The sequence below is a fragment of the Salvelinus namaycush genome, chromosome 37 (genome assembly GCF_016432855.1).
Source record: "Salvelinus namaycush isolate Seneca chromosome 37, SaNama_1.0, whole genome shotgun sequence".
Classification (NCBI taxonomy): domain Eukaryota; kingdom Metazoa; phylum Chordata; class Actinopteri; order Salmoniformes; family Salmonidae; genus Salvelinus; species Salvelinus namaycush.
The window spans coordinates 15,942,831-15,965,219 of NC_052343.1; the positions used below are offsets into that span (position 1 = coordinate 15,942,831).

The 22,389-nt window shown below is 44.3% G+C and overlaps 1 protein-coding gene across 1 annotated transcript in view; it reads right to left on the reverse strand.

Annotated features, from left to right (window-relative positions):
* mindy3 (MINDY lysine 48 deubiquitinase 3) overlaps positions 1–22,389 on the reverse strand; it is a 45,753-nt gene that overhangs the window by 12,537 nt on the left and 10,827 nt on the right. Inside the window, exons 11-12 of the mRNA XM_038977106.1 lie at positions 7,075–7,147; positions 2,415–2,490 (exon numbers count right to left, since the gene is read on the reverse strand). Of these exons, the coding sequence (XP_038833034.1) occupies positions 2,415–2,490; positions 7,075–7,147 (149 nt within the window). The remainder of the gene's footprint in view (positions 1–2,414; positions 2,491–7,074; positions 7,148–22,389) is intronic.

The following is a 22,389-nucleotide window of genomic DNA, read 5'->3' on the forward strand; positions in this document are numbered from 1 at the left end:
TAGGAACAGTGGGTTAACTGCCTTGTTCAGGGGCAGAACGACAGATTTTTACCTTGTCAGCTCAGGGATTCGATCTTGCAACCTTCCGGTTACTAGTCCAACGCTCTAACCACTAGGCTGCGCGTTAGGTGCTTACTGGACCCTGGCAATCTGTGTGAAATGTTAACTAGCTTACAAACTAACCACTATCTGTTAACTAATGTTTTCCCTCTACAGTATGTGATTCATTTTCAGAATGAGAGAATTAGGTGAAAATGAGGCGTTGCTTGTTCAACAAGTGGATTCAGGGATCAAGTGTAGCTGGAGCTGGGCCTGGCTTAAGCTGGATGCCACAATTCTTTTTTTTTTTTTTTTTTACTATAGACCTAGAATTTTTTTTCTAGGTCTATAGTATCCGTAACCAACATTGAACAAGTTAATCCATTCTTCTCTAGCTAATGAAAAAAACTCCCCTTCTTCTGAATCCAGCGACAATGTAACATCAGTAGGCTACAGAGGGAGAGGGGCAGGTAACCTTAACAAGCACAGGCAAATATTTTCAGCTTCCAGGCAGATACTGGAGGGCTTTGCATGGACGTTTTGTTGTGGGACTAGATTAACCTGTTCTCAAGCTTTTAAAATAACGGTTCTGTTCTCCTGCCAAATGTATGACCATATTAGAGAGGCATATTCCCCTCAGAATACACAGGCCCACAAAGAAATTGAAAACAATTCAATTTTGGTAACTCCCATATCTATTAGGTGAAATACCAGTGTGCTGTCACAGCAGCAATATTTGTGACCGGTTGCCACACTAAAAGGGCAACCAGTGAAGCACAAACACGATTGTAAATACAAAACTACATGACCAAAAGTATGTGGGCACCTGCTCGTCAAACATCTCATTTCAAAATCATGGGCATTAATATGGAGTTGGTCCCCCCTTTGCTGCTATAACAGCCTCCACTCCTCTGGGGAAGGCTTTCCACTAGATGTTGGAACATTGCTGCGGGGACTTGCTTCCATTCAGCCACAAGAACATTAGTGAGGTTGGGCACTGATGTTGGGGCGATTAGGCCTGGCTCGCAGTCAGAGTTCCAATTCATCCCAAAGGTGTTCAATGTGGTTGAGGTCAGGGCTCTGTGCAGGCCAGTCAAGTTCTTCCACACCGATCTCGACAAACCATCTGTATCGACCTGTCTTTGTGCATGGGGGCACTTTCATGCTGAAACAGGAAAGGGCCTTCCCCAAACTGTTGCCACAAAGTTGGAAGCACAGAATCATCTAGAATATCATTGTATGCTGTAGCATTAAGATATCTGTTCACTGGAACTAAGGGGCCAAGCCCGAACCATGAAAAACAACCTCAGACCATTATTCCTCCACCAAACTACAATTGGCGCTATGCATTGGAGCAGGTAGCGTTCTCCTAGCATCCGCCAAACCCAGATTCGTCTGTCGGACTGCCAGATGGTGAAGCGTGATTAATCACTCCAGAAAACGCATTTCCCCTGCGCCAGAGTCTGATGGCAGCGAGCTTTACACCACTCCAGCCGATGCTTGGCATTGCGCATGGTGATCTTACGCTTGTATGCGGCTGCTCGGCCATGAAAACCCACAGTTCTTGTGCCGACGTTGCTTACGGAGGCAGTTTGGAACTCTGTAGTGAGTGTTGCAACCGAGGACAGCATCCTATGATGGTGCCACATTGAAAGTCACTGAGGTCATCAGTAAGGCCATTCTACTGCCAATGTTAATTTCACTTTTGTTTATTATCTATTCCACTTGCTTTGGCAATGTAAACATGTTTCCCATGCCAATAAAGCCCTTTGAATCGAACTATTTCCCACTGTAAACCCTCAATTTCATCCTGATGTTTAGTGTTTGTTTATGTGGTGAACTTGTGACACACATATCCTCATCAGTCGCACATTTTTAAACAAACACACACATTTACATACACACACTAATCCAGCTAGTTAGAAACATGGTTATAGATGAAACCCTGAAGGCAACATAGCTGTCGAAACGTTTGTTAAATGTATTGCATCGGAGGCGCAGCGTGTGCGGCTTGTCTTTTCTAAGAAATATGGTTATATTCAGCTAACTTTTCTGCCATTGTAACTTGAACTGGTCAGTCTTGTCCCCACAGTGTGAAAGCTGTCCAGGTTGGTGCGGTCAGGTCAGCTGATGACTGATCTAGGCTGACCTTAAGGCGGGGCTAACCCAAACCTTGTTTGAAGCAGCACATTAAAGCATTTCCTCAGTCTTCCTGCTAGCAGTTTAATGCCCCCACCCCCCGCCATCATCCCCTGCCCTCTTTCTCTGGACGTTTAGTGTTCTCGCTCTCTGGTTCTGTCTGTGTTTTCTCTGCTCTTTACCCAACAGCAGTGAAACATTAGCTGAGGCGGCTGGACAAGAGCACACACGCTTACTAGTATTCAGGTTCTGAGACGAGGTCTAGTGCCTTCATCACCTCCTCCAACAGACAGTCTGGAATAAAGCCGTTATCTAGAGGGAGAGAAAGAGACAATATTTGTCACAGAATTTTAGTCCAAACACAACAAGGAGACAGGCCTCAGACTCCTCAGCAATTCTGTCTTTGTTTTCTGGGAGTCATTATCAAAAGAGGTGGGGTGAAGAGGGTGCCCCATTATCAGCAAGTCCCAGTGGCACTGAGACAGGACAGGCCTTCACGCAGACTGAACACACAGTTTACATTGTGCTAACGGAGGTAACTCATCACACACAAACACATATGTACACATGCAAGAACACACACGCAAATGCACGAATGCCGGCCTTGTCCTCTCCTCTGTCTAACCTACATTCCTCAGCTATGACTTCTCTACCTGAGAGGACCAGCTTTAAAACACTACCACGTGTGTGCGCGCATGTCCTACCCATCTACTTAAAACACTAACATATGATTGTGTGTGCGTGCCACGCGTACAGTATGTGTGTTGTACATGTGTTGTACACACATACTGGGAAGAACTACAGCTGAGTCATAGCTTTACCCTAAGTTTCAAATTCTGTGTGAAACACTAACGAAGCTGTGTGTTATTGCATGCATGCATTCGAGACCTAAGTGTATGTTATCGCATGCATGGAAGACCTGTGTGTGTATGTGTTATTGCGTGCATGTAAGACCTTTGTGTGTAAATTATTGCGTGCATATGGGATGTGTGTACACTCTGGCGCCTCTCTTCTATAACACAGTGAACTGGGCCGACTCTAGATGTGACATTGGCAGATTTATAGGGCTTTGACACTGCTCTCAGCTCTGCTGGTTCTAGTGTGTGTATAAACATCCATATGGCGTAAATGAAAAATCTCACGAAACAGCAGAAACACATCTCAGTGCAAACAGACCTATCAATTTCTCTGTTTCTCCCTCTCTGGTCTGAACGGGTCAGTGTGTTTACTACATATTTGGTGTGGAGGCAACCAGAACAGACAAGACCACTCTCAGCTGGTGGGGCTCACTTTGTTCGAAAATTCAACAACACAAACAGGCGCACACGTCAAGAGGCATATTGTTCTTATAAACACGAAACGGAGGAATGTTGTTTACGCCGTCAGAAAAGATTCCTGCTGGAACACACACACACACATATCAAAGACAGCGACAAACACACAAATGTGTCTGTGCAGGTCTGGTCCATGGGGGGTGTGTGTTATAACTACGGTGACCTTCAACTGAACACACTCACACTCCAGCAACATGCAACACGCGCTCATCGTGTAGTGTGACAATCACACATACCATGGGTAACTCCATCTCTCCATACATACATTATATATACACACACACAAAAGTATGTGGACACACCTTTAAATTGTGGATTCGGCTACTTCAGCCACACCCGTTGCTGATAGGTGTATAAAATTGAGCACATAACCATGCAATCTCCATAAACAAACATTGGCAGTAGAATGGCCTTACTCAGCGACTTTCAACGTGGCACCATCATAGGATGCTACCAAGTCAGTTCGTCAAATTCCTTCCCTGCTAGAGCTGCCCCGGTCAACTGTAAGTGCAGTTATTGTGAAGTGGAAAAGTCTAGGAGCAACAACGGCTCAGCTGCAAAGTGGCAGGCCACACAAGCTCCAGAACGGGACCACAGAGTGCTGTAGCGCATAAAAATCGTCTGTCCTCGGCTGCAACACTCACTACCGAGTTCCAAACTGCCTCTGGAAGCAATGTCGGCAAAATAACTTTGTCGGGAGCTTCATGAAATGGGTTTCTATGGCCGAGCAGCAGCACACAAGCCTAAGATCACCATGCGCAATGCTAAGCATTGGCTGGAGTGGTCCAATGGCGGTGAGCTTTGCACTCTGGAACAGTGGAAATGGGTTTTCTGGAGTGATGAATCACGCGTCAACATCTGTCAGTTCGACAGATTAATCTGGATTTGGCGGATGCCAGGAGATCGCTAATTGGCCCAATGCATAGTGCCAACTGTACAGTTTGGTGGAGGAGGAATAATGGTCTGGGGCTGTTTTTCACGCTTCGGGCTTGGCCCCTTAGTTCCAGTGTACGGAAATCTTAAGGCTACAGCATACAATTATATTCCAACAGTTTGGGGACGGCCCTTTCCTGTTTCAACGTACCCGTGCACAAAGCGATGTCCATACAGAAATGGTTTGTCGAGAACTTGACTGGCCTGACTGAAGATATCCCTCTAGCGCTGTGTGGACTGTGCTTTGGCAAAGTGGGTGGGGTTATATCCTGCCTGGATGGCCCTGTCCGGGGGTATCGTCGGAAGGAGCCACAGAGTCTCTGACCCATCCCGTCTCAGCCTCCAGTATTTATGCTGCAATAGTGTGTGTCGGGGGGCTATGGACAGTTTGTTATATCTGGAGTATTTCTCCTGTCCTGTATGAATTTACGTATGCTCCCTCTAACAAAACATACTCTCTCTCTCCCTCCATCTAACAAACTCTCTCTCTCTCACGGAGGACCTGAGCCCTGGGACCTTGCCTCAGGACTACCTAGCCTGATGACTCCTGGCTGTCCCCAGTCCACATGGTCTTGCTGCTGCTCCAGTTTCAACTGTTCTGCTTGCGGCTATGGAACCCTGACCTGTTCACCAGATGTGCTTCCCTGTACCGGAACTGCTTCCTTGTACCGGAACTGCCTTTCTCGACTCTCTACCACACCTGCTGCCTCGACCTCAATGATCAATAAAAGCCAACTTACATTTACTCCTGAGGTGCGGATCTGTTGCACCCTCTACAACCACTGTGATGATGATGGATGATGATTATTATAAATATTACTATTCCCTGTTGGTCATCTATGAAAGTTTGATCATATTGGTCATGTTCTGTTATGATCCCTACCCGGCACAGCCAGAAGAGGACTGGCCACCCCTCAGAGCCTGGTTCTTCTATAAGTTTCTTCCTAGGTTCCTGGCTTTCTAGGGAGTTTTTCCCTAGCCACTGTGCTTCTACATTGCTTCCCGTTTGGGGTTTTAGGCTGAGTTTCTGTATAGCACTTTGTGACATTGGCTGAAATAAATTTGATTGATTGCAAGAGCCCTGACCTCAACCCCATCGAACACCTCTGGGATATATTGTAATGCCGACAGCAAGCCAGGCCTAATCGCACAACATCAGTGCCCTTCCTCACTAATGCTCGTGGCTAAATGGAAGCAAGATCCCACAGAAATGTTCCAACATCTAGTGGAACGCCTTCCCAGAAGAGTGGAGGCTGTTATAGCAGCAAAGAGGAGACCAACTTCATTAATGCCCATGATTTTGGAATGAGATGTTCGACGAGCAGGTGTCCACATACACTATATTATCAAAAGTATCCCCCCCATCATTCATTCAGCTCACCTTCTTTCCACGACCAAAAGCAGAGGGTAGTTATTAGAAAGCAGCGGGGCTTCAGAATCTGACATCCTCAGTGACTCAGTAGAGGCTCAGTATAGGCTCAGAGAGTGAAGTAGAACTCTATGTCCCTCCCTTCTCCAGCTAGGTCACCCGTGATACAAGTCAGTATTCGACATCCATCCATGTCCATTTATTACCTTCAAGTAGGTTTCGGTTTTGCTAGGGCGTTGTGGACGGGGATGGCAGATAGTTGTTTGAATCTGCTTCGGAGTTAATGGCTGAACTTTAAACACTTCAGAATTGGACTCTGACTTACTGAAGCTACCAATATGAGTGGAAGAGGTAAAACGGGAGGCACGGCCAGGGCGAAGGCAAAGACACGTTCATCCCGTGCCGGGCTCCAGTTCCCCATGGGCCGTGTGTACAGGCTGCTGTGCAAAGGCAGCGTGTGGGCACTGGCGCACCAGTCTACCTGGCCACCGTGCTCAAGTACCTAACTGCTGAGATCCTGGAGTAGGCCGGCAACACTGCCTGTAACAAGAAGACTCGCATCATTCCTCGTCACTTGCAGCTGACCGTCCGAAATGACGAGGAGCTGAACAAACTGACACACACTAACCCCAAAACAACAGCAGAGATGAGACGAGAGAGGACCCCTGCTCAGAGGATGAGGAAAAGAGAGGATGAGAAGATAGGAGTGGGTGGTTATACAGGCACATGCTCTACCAGGAAGGAGAGGAGAAAAGATAACATGTCCAGGATATTGGTGTGTGTGTGTGTGTGTGTGTGTGTGTGTGTGTGTGTGTGTGTGTGTGTGTGTGTGAGAGAGAGAGAGACACACTATTAGGCAATATACCGTTTATACCGTATGTTGGGGCATTTGAAAATACAGATGGTATGATATTCAATACCGATAAACCAGGGTCTGCGGGGGTGCGTGCTACGCCACTGCTTATAACTATAAGAAACCTAAGATGTGTCAAATGATATCCAGCTATGCATTTGGTTTGCTAACTTGCTTGCTAAATGGCTAAGTGTCAAGATCAAGCGTCTTGGTTACTGCAGAGACAATCAATCCCCTCCTGGATCAAGATCCCCGTTGCCTAAATTGTTGTGCGTTTCTATTTTAATATTGCCCCTTGTGTGCACTTCCGGTAATACTGTATACCACATTATGGTTCCTGAAACGGTATGAACATCTGGTTACCGCCCAACACTAGAGACTATCAGACTATCGTTGAACAGTATTACCTTCTGGGTCGAAGGTTTGGAAGACTCTCCTGGCCTGTTCAGACGGAGACTCAGGAGCCACCAGACACGTCTCCTACAAAGACAAGAGAGGGACATCTGTCAGATATCTCAACATTATATTATAGTCTAAACACAGAAATTAGGCAGGATTCCAAATCTTCAGAAAATCCAAAGAGAAAGACAGAGCGAGAGAGATGTGTAGACCGAAGCACACAGAGATCACATAATAGGTCAAGAATTAAGATTACAACAACGGCTCTAAGGAATGCACGCGTGTGTAAGCTAGCGTGTGAATGTAAGAGCTTGCTTGCGTGTGTGTGTGGACTATCATAATCATCAGGCTATGTTGGGTTATTAGCTGATCTGAAGATAAAACCAGACATTGTTTTCACTCAAAACACACATCAGCCAATCAGGCACTCACACAGAGAGTTATAGTTGTTTGTTTGCTGACTCAGAGGGACGTTGCCGGGGGGACTCGGATGAGAAATAAGGAGAGACAGATTTCACAGAGATAGGACAGTGTGTGTGTGTGTGCGCTGGGGGGGGGGGGGGGGGGGGGGGGGGGGGTTAGTCCCAATCTTTGGATTCATCAACCCTCTCACCCTCCCAACTCTGTACTCCCTTACCCAAGTTTCATAGTGAAATATGACAGTTTTGACAGGCTGGGAACCGAACTGCAAAACTCAAACAAGCACAGTGGGTAGCATAGTATTAATGACACTTGCCGCATCCACTGAACTGGAGTATGTTTACTACAGTGGCGTTTTACACAAACACACTCAGCCCGAACACAAACACACTTAGCAAAGAGCAAATAAACTGAGCTCATCTCCCTTAGCCAGCCTTTATTAAAGTAGGAGTTCAGATGAGACGGTAGGTTATAGAGCATCACTGACATATTACCGTCCTCAGGGGTCACAGAGGAAGAGAGAGGGACAGAGGAAGAGAGAGGGACAGAGGAAGAGAGAGGGACAGAGGGAGATCAGGGGAAGAGTTGGGGAGAAAGAAACCTCAAGAGGAGAAGACTCCCAGCTGGTAGGGAGGAGCGCACACACACACACACACACACTTCTCCCTGTCAGAGCAGCTGGGGTACAGAATGGTTAGATTTGTTAGTTTAAGTATCTCTATAAATCAAGCCGTACATTCTTCATCCAGATAGACGTGTGTTAAGGGTTAATGAATGGTCAGAGGGTTAACTTCCCTTACAGTTTACATGAGCGTAATTTACTGAGGAGGCTGCTAAAGGGAGTGCATATGTGTGACATACAGTATAACCCAGTTATAGAGATGGGGTTAACTCATATACTTTCCTCTAGCAGTAAGGGTTAAGATTCAGGAAGAGTTATAACTGTAGGTAATAACAGTGCTGGAACCTTGTAGAAACAAGAGATAGTCCCAGTCAACATTCACGTAATATTGAATTCCCTCAACCATGCCCACAAATTGCAGAAAACAAAAAGTCCCTCTCATTCACCCCCATTGTAAGGCAACTTCATCATCGATTTTGTTCTACAGAAATAACAGAACATGCTGAAAACTGCTGTGTTGTTCAATGTACATGTAGCCAGGTCAAAAAATCACAACCTACGGCTCGCAATGCTCCCATGTAGGAAAATAAAGCCTGCGAGAAGCGCCCTGTGTCTTCAGGGTATCTGGTGTGGGAGAGTGGGAAATATGGGGACGCAGTGTCCAAGTAGGCTACACGTAGTTATGTGTGGAAAACATTATCACAGTTAAGACATTTAACTTGTTTAGTATAGTCCGTTTGTAACTCCACTCACTACTTGTAGCTGTATAGTCTGTGTTGTTAGTCTTAGCTAGCTTAATGTTCCGGTCGGTAGTTAGCATTCACTCACTCAAGTGGCTGCAAGCATCGTCATGAAAAGGGGAGAGGGAAGCACTACAATATTACCTTTTCTAAGTAGTGAGCACGCAACGTTGAAAAGTAAACTTTAGACATGTTGTACTTTTCTTAAATGTAGTTTTGTAAATCGACTAAAACAAACTAGAAAATTGCTTTTGAAAAATGTCAAGTTTTTCACCTCCATGTCTCTGTCATAATCAGATCTTAAGTCTCCTTAGAGACAGTAAACATACTGTCATCTACAGACAAAGCAACTTATTATTACCTGAAGCCTGCACACACACACGATGAGCTCAGATACAATAACGCGATACATGTTTTGTTAAAGTGTCTTTGTACAGGTAACTGCCAAAATAAAGAAAACACCAACATAGAGTCTTAATAGGGTGTGGGCCCAACACAAGTTTGAATGCACCATGGCATAGACTCTACAAGTGTCTAACTTCATTGGAGGGATCCGACACCATTCTTCCATGAAACATTCCATCATTTGATGATTTGTTGATGGTGGTGGAAAAAGCTGTCTCAGGCACCGCTCTAGAATATCCCAGAAGTGTTCAATTGGGTTGAGATCTGGTGACACACACACAGGGTTGCAAAGGGTCTGAAACGTTCAAGTACATTTGCAAAGTAAGCCCTGGAATTAGTGAAATTTTGCTTAAATTCATCAAAAAAAGTTAGCTTATAACAGTGAACCTAATTGAGGAGTGTTAATTCACCTATTTCCATACATGTTTCATTTTAAAACATTTATTTTACAAAGGAGTTGTTTAATCTAACTGCTTAACTATTTATCTGTACATGGAATTGTATTTGGGTTTTTTTCTTTACAGGAAAATGCGACGAGCACTATCTGATGTGTGGAGACATTTCACTGCAGCTAATGTAGAAGGAAAAGCTGTGTACATTTGCAAATACTGTGCCAAATCATATGTGAAGAATGCAACAAAGACGCAGAATCATCTGGCCAAGTGCATAAAGTTCCCTCAGCGCTCACAACAAGCAACCTCTGACAAAAGTCCCTCTACTTCTATTCGAGGTGAAAATGATGAATCAGACACCTTATCGATAGCAACAGCTCATGGTCATCCTGGAATCAGAAGTTTTTGACTCAATGGAGGAACGCAGTCAGAGAAATGCTGATGAAGGACTTGCTCAAGCTGTGTGTGCAACTGGTTCACCTCTGATGCTCACAGGCAATGTGTATTGGAAGAGATTTCTGAATGTTCTTTGCCGAACATACACCCCTCAAACCAGACATGTTTAATCTACTCATTTGCTGGATGCAGAGTTCAAGTGAAGGTCAAGCAAATCATAGAGAAAGCAGACTGTATTGCAATCATCTCTGATGAGTGGTCGATTGTTCATGTGCAAGGAATAATTAACTCCATCTCCACCCCTCAACCAGTATTCTACAAGAGCACAGACACAAGGGACAACAGACACATCGGTCTCTACATTGCAGATGAGCTGAAGGCAGTCATCGATGACCTTGGACCTCATGCATTGAATCTGCTCCTCAAGGACATCATGGCACTGAAAACAATGGCTACACTCTACAAGAGAGCCAAGGAAATTGTTAGGCATGTGAAGGGGCATCAAGTTATAGCAGCAATCTACCTCACCAAGCAAAGTGAGAAGACCAACCGACCAACCAGTGCTCCCGCACATTGGCTAACCGGGCTATCTGCATTGTGTCCAAACCACCATCCGCCAACCCCTCTTTTACGCTACTGCTACTCTCTGTTCATCATATATGCATAGTCACTTTAACCATATCTACATCTACATACTACCTCAATCAGCCTGACTAACCGGTGTCTGTATGTAGCCTCGCTACTTTTATAGCCTGTCTTTTTACTGTTGCTTTATTTCTTTACCTACCCATTGTTCACCTAATACCTTTTTTGCACTATTGGTTAGAGCCTGTAAGTAAGCATTTCACTGTAAGGTCTACTACACCTGTTGTATTCGGCGCACGTGACAAATAAACTTTGATTTGAATAAGAACACCACATTGAAGCTGTCCAGCAACACCCGTTGGGGTGGTGTTGTCATCACATTTGACAGTCTCCTGGAGGGGAAGGAGTCAATCCAAGAAATGGCCATGTCACAGTCTGCTGATATGGACAACTTCATCAAGAGGATCCTCCTGGATGAAGTATTTTGGGAGAGTGGTAAGCAGCCTGACAATGCCATCCTGTCTGATGTTCAGACTCTGCTTGCAGATGTAAGATAAGAAATCCGTACTTGACTGTTACTCCAAGGAGAGGAAACTGCAGTTCAGAAATGCATTAAAAAGCGTGAAGACTTCTGCCTGAAGCCCATACGCGTACATGTTGGACCCCAAGTATGCTGGCAAGAGCATCCTGTCTGGTGCAGAGATCAACAAGACCGATGGTGTCATCACTACCGTGTCTTGCCACCTTGGCCTGGAAGAGGGCAAGGTTCTTGGCAGTCTGGCGAAGTACACTTCCAAGCAAGGGCATTGGATGGAGATGCAATACGGCAGTCGTGCCAACATATCTCATCAGCCACCTGGTGGAAGGAACTTTGTGGATCTGAGGCTCTTTCCCCTGTTGCCACCATCATCCTCCAAATCCCACCAACATTAGCCGTCTCAGAGAGCAACTGGTCCTTGTTTGGGAACACACACACCAAGGCACACAACAGGCTGACCAACAAGGGTTGAAAAATTGGTGGCCATCCAGGCAAATTTGAGGCTTTTTGAGCCTGACAACAAGGTTGGAAAGTGACAGTGAGGATGACACCTCAGAGTCTGATGTTCAAGAGGTGGACACTGAGGAGGTTGTTTTGGGTAGCCTTCCACAAGCTTCCCACAATAAGTTGGGTGAATTTTGGCCCATTCCTCCTGACAGAGCTGGTGTAACAGTCAGGTTTGTAGGCCTCCACACTTTTTCAGTTCTGCCCACAAATGTTCCATAGTAATGAGGTCAGGGCTTTGTGATGGCCACTCCAACACCTTGACTTTGTTGTCCTTAAGCCCTTTTGCCACAACTTTGGAAGTATGTTTGGGGTCACTGTCCATTTGGAAGACCCATTTGCGACCAAGCTTTAACTTCCTGACTGATGTCTTGAGATGTTGCTTCAATATATCCACATAATGTTCCTACCTCATGATGCCATCTATTTTGTTAAGAGCACCAGGCCCTCCTGCAGCAAAGCACCCCCACAACATGAGGCTGCCACCCCCGTGCTTCACGGTTGGGATGGTGTTCTTCGGCTTGCAAGCCTCCCCCTTTTTCCTCCAAACATAACGATGGTCATTATGGCCAAAAAGTTATATTTTTGTTTCATCAGACCAGAGGATATTTCTCCAAAAAGTACAATCTTTATCCCCATGTGCAGTTGCAAACCGTAGTCTTGGCTTTTTTTAATGGCAGTTTTGGAGCAGTGGCTTCTTCCTTGCTGAGTGGACTTTCAGGTTATGTCGATATAGGACTCGTTTTACTGTGGATATAGATACTTTTGTACCCGTTTCCTCCAGCATCTTCACAAGGTCCTTTGCTGTTCTGGGAGTGATTTGCACTTTTCGCACCAAAGTACGCTCATCTCTAGGAGACAGAACGCTTTCCTGAGCGGTATGACGGCTGCGTGGTCCCATGGTGTTTATACTTGCATACTATTGTTTGTACAGATGAACGTGGTACCTTCAGGCATTTGGAAATTGCTCCCAATGATGAACCAGACTTGTGGAGATCTACATTTTTTTTCCTGAGGTCTTGGCTGATTTCTTTTGATTTTCCCAAAGACGCACTGAGTTTTAAGGTAGGTCTTGAAATACATCCACAGGCACACCTCCAATTGACTCAAATGATGTCAATTAGCCTATCAGAAGCTTCTAAAGCCATGACATAATTTTCTGGAATTTCCCAAGCTTTTTAAAAAGGCACAGTCAACTTAGTGCATGTAAACTTCTGACCCACTGGAATTGTGATACAATGAATTATAAGTGAAATAATCTGTCTGTAAACAATTGTTGGAAAATGACTTGTGTCATGCACAAAGTAGATGTCCTAACCAACTTGCCAAAACTATAGTTTGTTTGACAAGAAATTTGTGGAGTGGTTGAAAAACGAGTTTTAAATGACTCCAACCTAAATGTATGTAAACTTCCAACGTTTTTGGGAGATGCGATGGATCATTGGGGATCATTCAAAATTAATTTTTTTGTTCAGTGAAATCATCCCAGGTGAAGAGTCAACTCATTTAATTAAAATAAAATTCGTAAGTAAGTTTTTTCTTCTTTTTTCTATTGGAATGATTTAATAATTTGCAATTATGTTCACTCATGACAAGTTAAAAGGTTTATCTCCATATGATATGGTAAATATATCCAATGCAAAAAACATCTACATTTAAACGGTATTAATATTAATTTGCATATATTTCCGTTAAATCCCATGGAAAGTTTACACCTCTGAATATTCCCCAAAATGTGCAACCCCACACACACTTTAAACCCCCTATGCTCCTTTGAGACCCCTCTTTCAAAAAGTCAGATCTCTTAACCATGATAGCCAAAATAAAATAGGCAACTGTGCATTTTTATATACGACCCTAAGCATGATGGGATATAAATTGCTTAATTAATTTAACACCTGCTTTCAACATACATTGTATCCCTCATTTACTCAAGTGTTTCCATTATTTTGGCAGTTACCGGTATGTGTGTAGCGTGTGTGGGTGTGTTAAATGCCAGGCCTGCTAGTATGTCTTTGATGTGTGTTTTATTAGAGGCCTGGAGATGCTGCTGAGTTAGATTACATGTCAAGTCACACAGTCCACAGGGAAGGGGTGTGTGTATTAGCCCCATCCCCTTCCAGCCTCTTGTTTGCTTGCACTGGACCAGAGGACTGCATTCTCTAAAATGTGCATGCACGTGCACACACCCCGATGGTACCAAGACAGTGTGTGCGCGTGCGTCTGTGTGTTATGGAAATCAAGAGGAATGCATTCCGAACTAGCTCAGAACCTAATTCTGTTCCCCAAACCCTCAAGTCTGTATTGAGTCTTACGAATCAGATCTAGCTCCTGAACAGCAACAGAAAACCTCCTAAAATAGAAACACACTAGTCCAGCTCATCTCTATTTATCTGGTTCTCTCCCCTTCCCTCCCACTTTAATTTGAGTGTTTCCAACCCTCTTTCTATCCCTCTCACCTTCGCCTTCCCTCCATCCTCACCCCTCTCCTGAGATGTAAGTAGCTGTAGATGGGTGTAGCCTTTACCCCTCTCGTCAATCCACCTCTTCAGCTCCCCTTCCTCTACCCCTCCCTCTTTGTCCCTCTGTTCTGTCCTGACACATACTTTCATCTGTCTCTCCACCTATCCATCCCTAACCATTCTTTCTCTGTCACGCTAACAGGAACTCCTAGTCTACAGTGTCTGTGTGGTGTTGGTTTAGTGTTTCTCTTTGTTAGGTGGAGAGCCTCTTGAAGCAGAAGACTCAATTACACTCAGACCTTTGTCCTGGCTAAGAGGGGCTGAGAGGTGTGTGTGTTAGGGTAGAGGTGTGTGTGTGTGCCAGAGACAGACAGGTGATTAATGGTCTGTCATCAACAACACACTGTCTGGGGTCTCTGAATAACAGAACAAGACTATAGAGAACAGGGCTATACAGAACAGCTATAGACTGAGACCAGTCACAGACAAGGGGCCAGGCCCTATCACACATAGCCTTTGTCCCTGCTAGAATAGAACAGGTCAGATGTGTCAGAATATTAATGCCTGTTACTGTACACTTCTTTCACTCAGATCTAGCTGTGTCTGTGTGCACGCACTCACAGGTAAGGTACCATAGCTCTTTTCTCCTTCTCAGATTCTCTGAAAGTGAGACCTGCCTCAGACTTAATGACCGATCCTCTCTCTCCCTGAGACATTTAGGGACATGTTACTTGTGTCTGTACTATACATCAGACACATGCTCTTTGGGGAAAGACAGTGTGTATGTGTGTGTGTGTGTCAGTCTCTTTAGGGACATTGAGGGCCAGAAGAGCTGCTCCATTTCCCATTAAATCACTGACCCATAACTGTGCTACTGCACACACACACAAGCCGGTTAAACCATCAGAGCGCGTAAACACACACACAGCTCCCGAGAGGGGCTTAAGGATAAGAGGATGGAGGCCTGTGAATGTCATCACTCTCAGATGGAAAGAAAGAAACACTACAGAGAGAGGAGAGAAAGAGGACATGGTCCCTAGGGCAGCCAGAAGCCCTTTTAAAGTACATCCTTCCTTCCGCACTCCATTCTATCCTTTCAGGATTGAAATATGTCATTATGAATGATGTGACATGACAGGATAGGGTTAATGACGGGGCTGTAGTGGAGCAGGTTGAGCGCTTCAAGATCCTTGGTGTCCACATCACCAACAAACTATCATGGTCCAAACAAGACAGTCGTGAAGAGGGCACGACAACGCCTGTTCCCCCTCAGGAGACTGAAAAGATTTGGCAAGGGTCCTCAGATCATCAAAAAGTTCTACACATGCACCATCGAGAGCATCCTGACTGGTTGCATCACCACCTGGTATGGCAACTGCTCGGCCTCCGACCGCAAGACACTACAGCGGGTAATGCGTACGGCCCAGTACATCACTGGGGAAAGCTTCCTGCCATCCAGGACCTCTATACCAGGCAGTGTCAGGATGGCACCAAAAAATTGCCAAAGACTCCAGCCACCCTAATCATAGACTGTTCTCTCTGCTACCACTACCCTCAAGCCATAAGACTCCTGAACAGCTAATCAAAATGGCTACCCGGACTATTTGCATTGTCCCCCCCAACCCCATTTTTATGCTGCTGCTACTCTGTTTATTATCCATGCATAGTCACTTTCAATCTACCTACATATTACTTCAATTACCTGGACTAACCTGTGCCCCCGCACATGGACTCTGTACCGGTACCCCCTGTATATAGCCTCGCTACTGTTCTTTTTTTGTTGCTCATTAATTATTTATTTCTACATTTTTACTATTTTTTACTTCAGTTTGAGTAAATACTTTAACACTTTTCTTAACTGCATTGTTGGTTAAGGGCTTGTAAGTAAACATTTCACTGTAAGGTCTACACTTGTTGTATTCGGCACATGTGACAAATAACATTTGACCCGATTAACTGTATAGTAGAAGTAGAATGTAAAGTAACATGCTATACATGACATCAGAGCTTAGAGTCTGGGCAACTTTTGCAACATTTTTGTAGGACAGAAAAATTGGCCAATTCACACACTTATCAAGAAAACATCCCTGGTCATCCCTACTGTCTCTGATCTAGCGCTCACTAAAAACAAATGCTTCATTTGTAAATTATGTCTAAGTGTTGGAGTGTTCCCCTGGCTATCTGTAAATTAAAAAACAAGAAAATGGTGCCTTCCGGGTTGCTTAATAAAGAATTTGAACAGATTAATACTTTTATGTTTCATACTTAAGTATATTTGGGCAATTAATATACTTAACTATCAAAAGTAAATGTTAAAACCAAATACTTCCAGACTTTTATTCAAGTAGTATTTTACTGGGTGACTCACTTTTACTTGAGTCATATTCTATTGAGGCATCTTTACTTTTACTCAAGTATGACAATTGCATACTTTTTCCAACACTGCATAAAACGCATGTCATAGTGTCAAGGTTTATGATCACTATGTTTGTACAAGATGACTTGGTGTGATACCCTGGGTTGTCTTGAACAGAATGAGCCTGTTTGTTGTGAAGGAAATTTGCTGCGCACCACGCATCTGAATGCACACGACTCATTTCTGAGAACCAAAATTATGACCTGCCTTGTGAAAGCCTAACACGAAGATCTTATTTTATAATTTAGCTAGTCATGTTGGCAATAGAAGTTCTCAGATTATGCTCACCTGACCCAGATTGCGATTTATAATGGACCAACAGTAATTGGGTAAAGGCGGGGATACTGGGCTGTGTTCAAAACAACTACTAGTGTGCTTGCTCTAGTTCTCAACAGCTCAGCTAAGAGAGATTCAAATAAATAAATAAATAAATATATATATATATATATAGTTGAAGAATCTTCTTTGAGACAAAGTGCATTGAAATTACTTAGGAACTGTGCACACTTAGGAGAGGTATGGATGTTGTCTCAGTTTTCAAATACACAAAATCTTCTCTCCACAATCTCTCTCCTCTCCTGCCTTTCTTCCTTCTCCTCCCTCTGTAGTCTCATCCCCTTCTCCTCTCCCTCCTCTGTGGTGACAGAAGGCCTCAGATCCCATTACAGGCCATTCTAGAGAGCCTGTAATGGGATGAAGAGAGGTGGATGGGGGGTGAGAAAGGTAAAGGGAGGGAGGGTGGTGGAGAGGCGGAGCTTTTGTCCCGTTAGATCAGATAAAAACACTAATGCTATGAGGCAGTCACACACTAATGGTCTAAAAGCCACACTAACAATGACGGGACATCACACACACTAGATAGGGACACAGGGGAATCCTAGAACAGGCATCACAAGATGCATGGTTTGAGGTCAGCTCCAGAGCTCTCTCAACACTAACACATTGAACGCTGTTGTCGTCATCATCACACACACAGACATTAACTAGTTACAACTGTTCCAGATGTGACATTTACTCTTCTCCCAACCCACAGTAATGACACGGTGTGCAGAACGCACGTGTGTGTATGTGAAAAAGAGAGTGCGCGTCTGACGGGGCAGACAGCTCCTCTCCCTAATCAGCGTAGTGTCAGCTGCATGGAGGAGAACCCAAATCGGATGCCATATCCTACAGATCTTTGCTTACCATAATAATAAGCATAACCTGCTTAATTGCTTACACAAAAGTTAATGGTTTGAAGTACAAGTGGTAAAAAAATATATATTTTTGGCTTTAAATTTGACACTTTTGTGATATCCTATTGTTAGTTACGATCTTGTCTCATCGCTGCAACTCCCCAACTGGCTCGGGAGAGGCGAAGATCGAGTCATGCGTCCTCCGAAACAAGCCGCGATGTCAGCTTACAGGCGCCTGGTCCGCCACAAGGAGTCACTAGAACTCGATGAGCCAAGAAAAGCCCCACGGACAAACCCTCCCCTAAACCGGACGACGCTGGGCCAATTGTGCACCACCATACGGGACTCCCGGTCACGGTACAAGTGTTTTTCTATAACCCTGATCACAGAATTCTCAGAGGCCTCAACTTGTGACAATCCAACCTTGAACTAGCTCTAGCTCCTGAATATCACTCTCTGTACCAAAATCAGCAGATGCCTAACTGTTCAATTGATAAGTTGAATGAGATTCATATCACCCCACGTCTGCAATGATGCATGTATACGTAATTCAGAAAGACTATATAGCCTTGAGTAGAGGTCGACCGATTAATCGGAATGGTCGATTAATTAGGGCCGATTTCAAGTTTTCATAACAATCGGTAATCTGCATTTTTGGACACCGATTATGACCGATTACATTGCAATCCACGAGGAGACGAGGCTGACCACCTGTTATGACTGCAACAAGGAGCCAAGGTAAATTGCGAGCTAGAATTAAACTTAACTTATAAAAAAACAATCGATCTTAACATAATCACTATTTAACTACACATGGTTGATGATATTACTAGTTTAACTAGCTTGTCCTGCGTTGCATATAGTCAATGCGGTGCCTGTTAATTTATCATCGAATCACAGCCTACAAACGGGTGATTTAACAAAAGTGCATTAGCGAAAAAAAGCACAATCGTTGCACCAATGTACCTAACCTTAAACATCAATGCCTTTCTTAAAATCAATAGAGTAGTATATATTTTTAAACCTGCAAATTTAGTTGTTTTAAAAAATGCATGTTTAAAAAAAAATGCAATATTAACTAGGGAAATTGTGTCGCTTCTCTTGCGTTCAGTCCAAGCAGAGTCAGGGTATATGCAGCAGTTTGGGCCGCCTGGCTCGATGCGAACTGTGTTTAGACCATTTCTTCCTAACAAAAAACGTAATTAATTTGCCAGAATTCTACATAATTATGACATAATGTTGAAGGTTGTGCAATGTAACAGCAATATTTAGACTTAAGGTTGCCACCAGTTCGATAAAATACAGAACGGTTCCATATTTCACTGAAAGAATAAACGTTCTGTTTTCGAAATTATAGTTTCCGGATTTGACCATATTAATGACCTAAGGCTCGTATTTCTGTGTGTTTATTATATTATAATTAAGTCTGATTTGATAGAGCAGTCTGACTGAGCGGTGAGCGGTGGTAGGCAGCAGCAGGCTCGTAAGAATTCATTCAAACAGTACTTTCCTGCGTTTGCCAGCAGCTCTTCGCAATGCTTGAAGCACAGCACTGTTTGACTTCAAGCCTATCAACTCCCGAGATTAGGCTGGCAATACTAAAGTGCCTATAAGCACATTCAATAGTCAAAGGTATATGACATACAAATAGTATAGAGAGAAATAGTCCTATAATAACTACAACCTAAAACTTCTTAACTGGGAATATTGAAGACTCATGTTAAAAGGAACCACCAGCTTTCATGTTCTGAGCAAGGAACTTAAATGTTAGCTTTTTTACATGGCATATATTGCACTTTTACTTTCTTCTCCAACACTGTGTTTTTGCATTATTTAAACCAAGTTGAACATGTTTCATTATTTATTTGAGACTAAATTGATTTTACTTATGTATTATATTAAAATAAGTGTTAATTCAGTATTGTTGTAATTGTCATTATTACAAAAATATACACTGCTCAAAAAAATAAAGGGAACACTTAAACAACACAATGTAACTCCAAGTCAATCACACTTCTGTGAAATCAAACTGTCCACTTAGGAAGCAACACTGATTGACAATAAATTTCACATGCTGTTGTGCAAACAGGTGGAAATTATAGGCAATTAGCAAGACACCCCCAATAAAGGAGTGGTTCTGCAGGTGGTGACCACAGACCACTTCTCAGTTCCTATGCTTCCTGGCTGATGTTTTGGTCACTTTTGAATGCTGGCGGTGCTTTCACTCTAGTGGTAGCATGAGACGGAGTCTACAACCCACACAAGTGGCTCAGGTAGTGCAGCTCATCCAGGATGGCACATCAATGCGAGCTGTGGCAAGAAGGTTTGCTGTGTCTGTCAGCGTAGTGTCCAGAGCATGGAGGCGCTACCAGGAGACAAGCCAGTACATCAGGAGACGTGGAGGAGGCCGTAGGAGGGCAACAACCCAGCAGCAGGACCGCTACCTCCGCCTTTGTGCAAGGAGGAGCACTGCCAGAGCCCTGCAAAATGACCTCCAGCAGGTCACAAATGTGCATGTGTCTGCTCAAACGGTCAGAAACAGACTCCATGAGGGTGGTATGAGGGCCCGACGTCCACAGGTGGGGGTTGTGCTTACAGCCCAACACCGTGCAGGACGTTTGGCATTTGCCAGAGAACACCAAGATTGGCAAATTCGCCACTGGCACCCTGTGCTCTTCACAGATGAGGGCAGGTTCACACTGAGCACATGTGACAGACGTGACAGAGTCTGGAGACGCCGTGGAGAACGTTCTGCTGCCTGCAACATCTTCCAGCATGACCGGTTTGGCGGTGGGTCAGTCATGGTGTGGGGTGGCTTTTCTTTGGGGGGCCGCACAGCCCTCCATGTGCTTGCCAGAGGTAGCCTGACTGCCATTAGGTACCGAGATGAGATCCTCAGACCCCTTGTGAGACCATATGCTGGTGCGGTTGGCCCTGGGTTCCTCCTAATGCAAGACAATGCTAGACCTCATGTGGCTGGAGTGTGTCAGCAGTTCCTGCAAGAGGAAGGCATTGATGCTATGGACTGGCCCGCCCGTTCCCCAGACCTGAATCCAATTGAGCACATCTGGGACATCATGTCTCGCTCCATCCACCAACGCCACGTTGCACCCTAGACTGTCCAGGAGTTGGCGGATGCTTTAGTCTAGGTCTGGGAGGAGATCCCTCAGGAGACCATCCGCCACCTCATCAGGAGCATGCCCAGGCGTTGTAGGGAGGTCATACAGGCACGTGGAGGCCACACACACTACTGAGCCTCATTTTGACTTGTTTTAAGGACATTACATCAAAGTTGGATCAGCCTGTAGTGTGGTTTTCCACTTTAATTGAGTGTGACTCCAAATCCAGACCTCCATGGGCTGATAAATTTGATTTCCATTGATAATTTGTGTGTGATTTTGTTGTCAGCACATTCAACTATGTAAAGAAAAGAGTATGTAATAAGAATATTTCATTCATTCAGATCTAGGATGTGTTATTTTAGTTTTCCCTTTATTTCTTTGAGCAGTGTATATAGGAGGGGAAAAAAGGCTTTTTTGGTCCTCCAATAATCGGTATCGGCATTGAAAAATCATAATCGGTCGACCTCTAGCCTTGAGACTCAAGAATAATTGGCCTTTTGTGCGATTCGTTTCTTAGCCATTAGGGCTTTTTAGCCACTGCTTTTGACATAGCATGGCATTTACTTCTACACTATTAATTTTGTACTATGCTCTTGCATCTAAGCTGTAACTTGCCCTCACATCTGCATATTGAATTTAAATTCATATACACAAATGTGTTACTTCGCCCACACCATGGCCTTGAGTCTCCTTTCTCTCCATCCAAGTGAACAAATCAGAAATGAGGGGTCCACTGTCTCCAGCGGGACAAACGGATCCAGATGGAAACTCTGGGATCACATTCCCAACAGGAAAACATCCACCTGAGGGCACAGACACATCTCCTATGTCCATTAATGCTAATCAGGATCAGGTTCCCCGCTCTCAGGAATGTGTGTGTGTGTGTACTGTCACCAGTGCCTTGGGAGCCATGGAGGTTATTGGTAGTCATCACAGTGAAATCATGAGGACCATGACTCATGGTTCTCATCTGGTTCATCTAGTTTGCCTCTACATGTGTTCCAGCCCCCTAGCAGGCAGACACTACCCAGTACCCTGCTTTATCCCAGGGGACATGGAACAACTGCCCTAATCTAAAATGATAGTTCACTCCAACATCAAGATGTTTCCAACCCTCAAGACATGAGCGGAGTCGTACAGTACACAACCTCTACACAGATGATATGGGACTTGGACTCATCTCAATAAGACCCCTTTAAAAGGCCTGGAAACTGCTGACAAACTTCTGCTTTTGGAGTTATTGATCACTTTATACAATAATTGTATTATCCATTTCTTCGAAAATCTATTGGGTGTAGTGTTATGAGGTAAACGTTAGCTGTAACATTCTGTTTTCCTCTGATGCCATATCCTGTACCAGATAGAATCAATTAACTCCGCCTTAAGCTGATTGCTGGCTTTGATACGCAGGTATAGCAGTATACAGTTCCACACACGATCCACAGCCAACAGAATCCAGTGCCTATATACATATGCAGAAAGATCTTTGAATGAGTGTAAGAAATTCTTCCAAGAATAATCTAAAATAGTGCTCCAAATTGTTAAA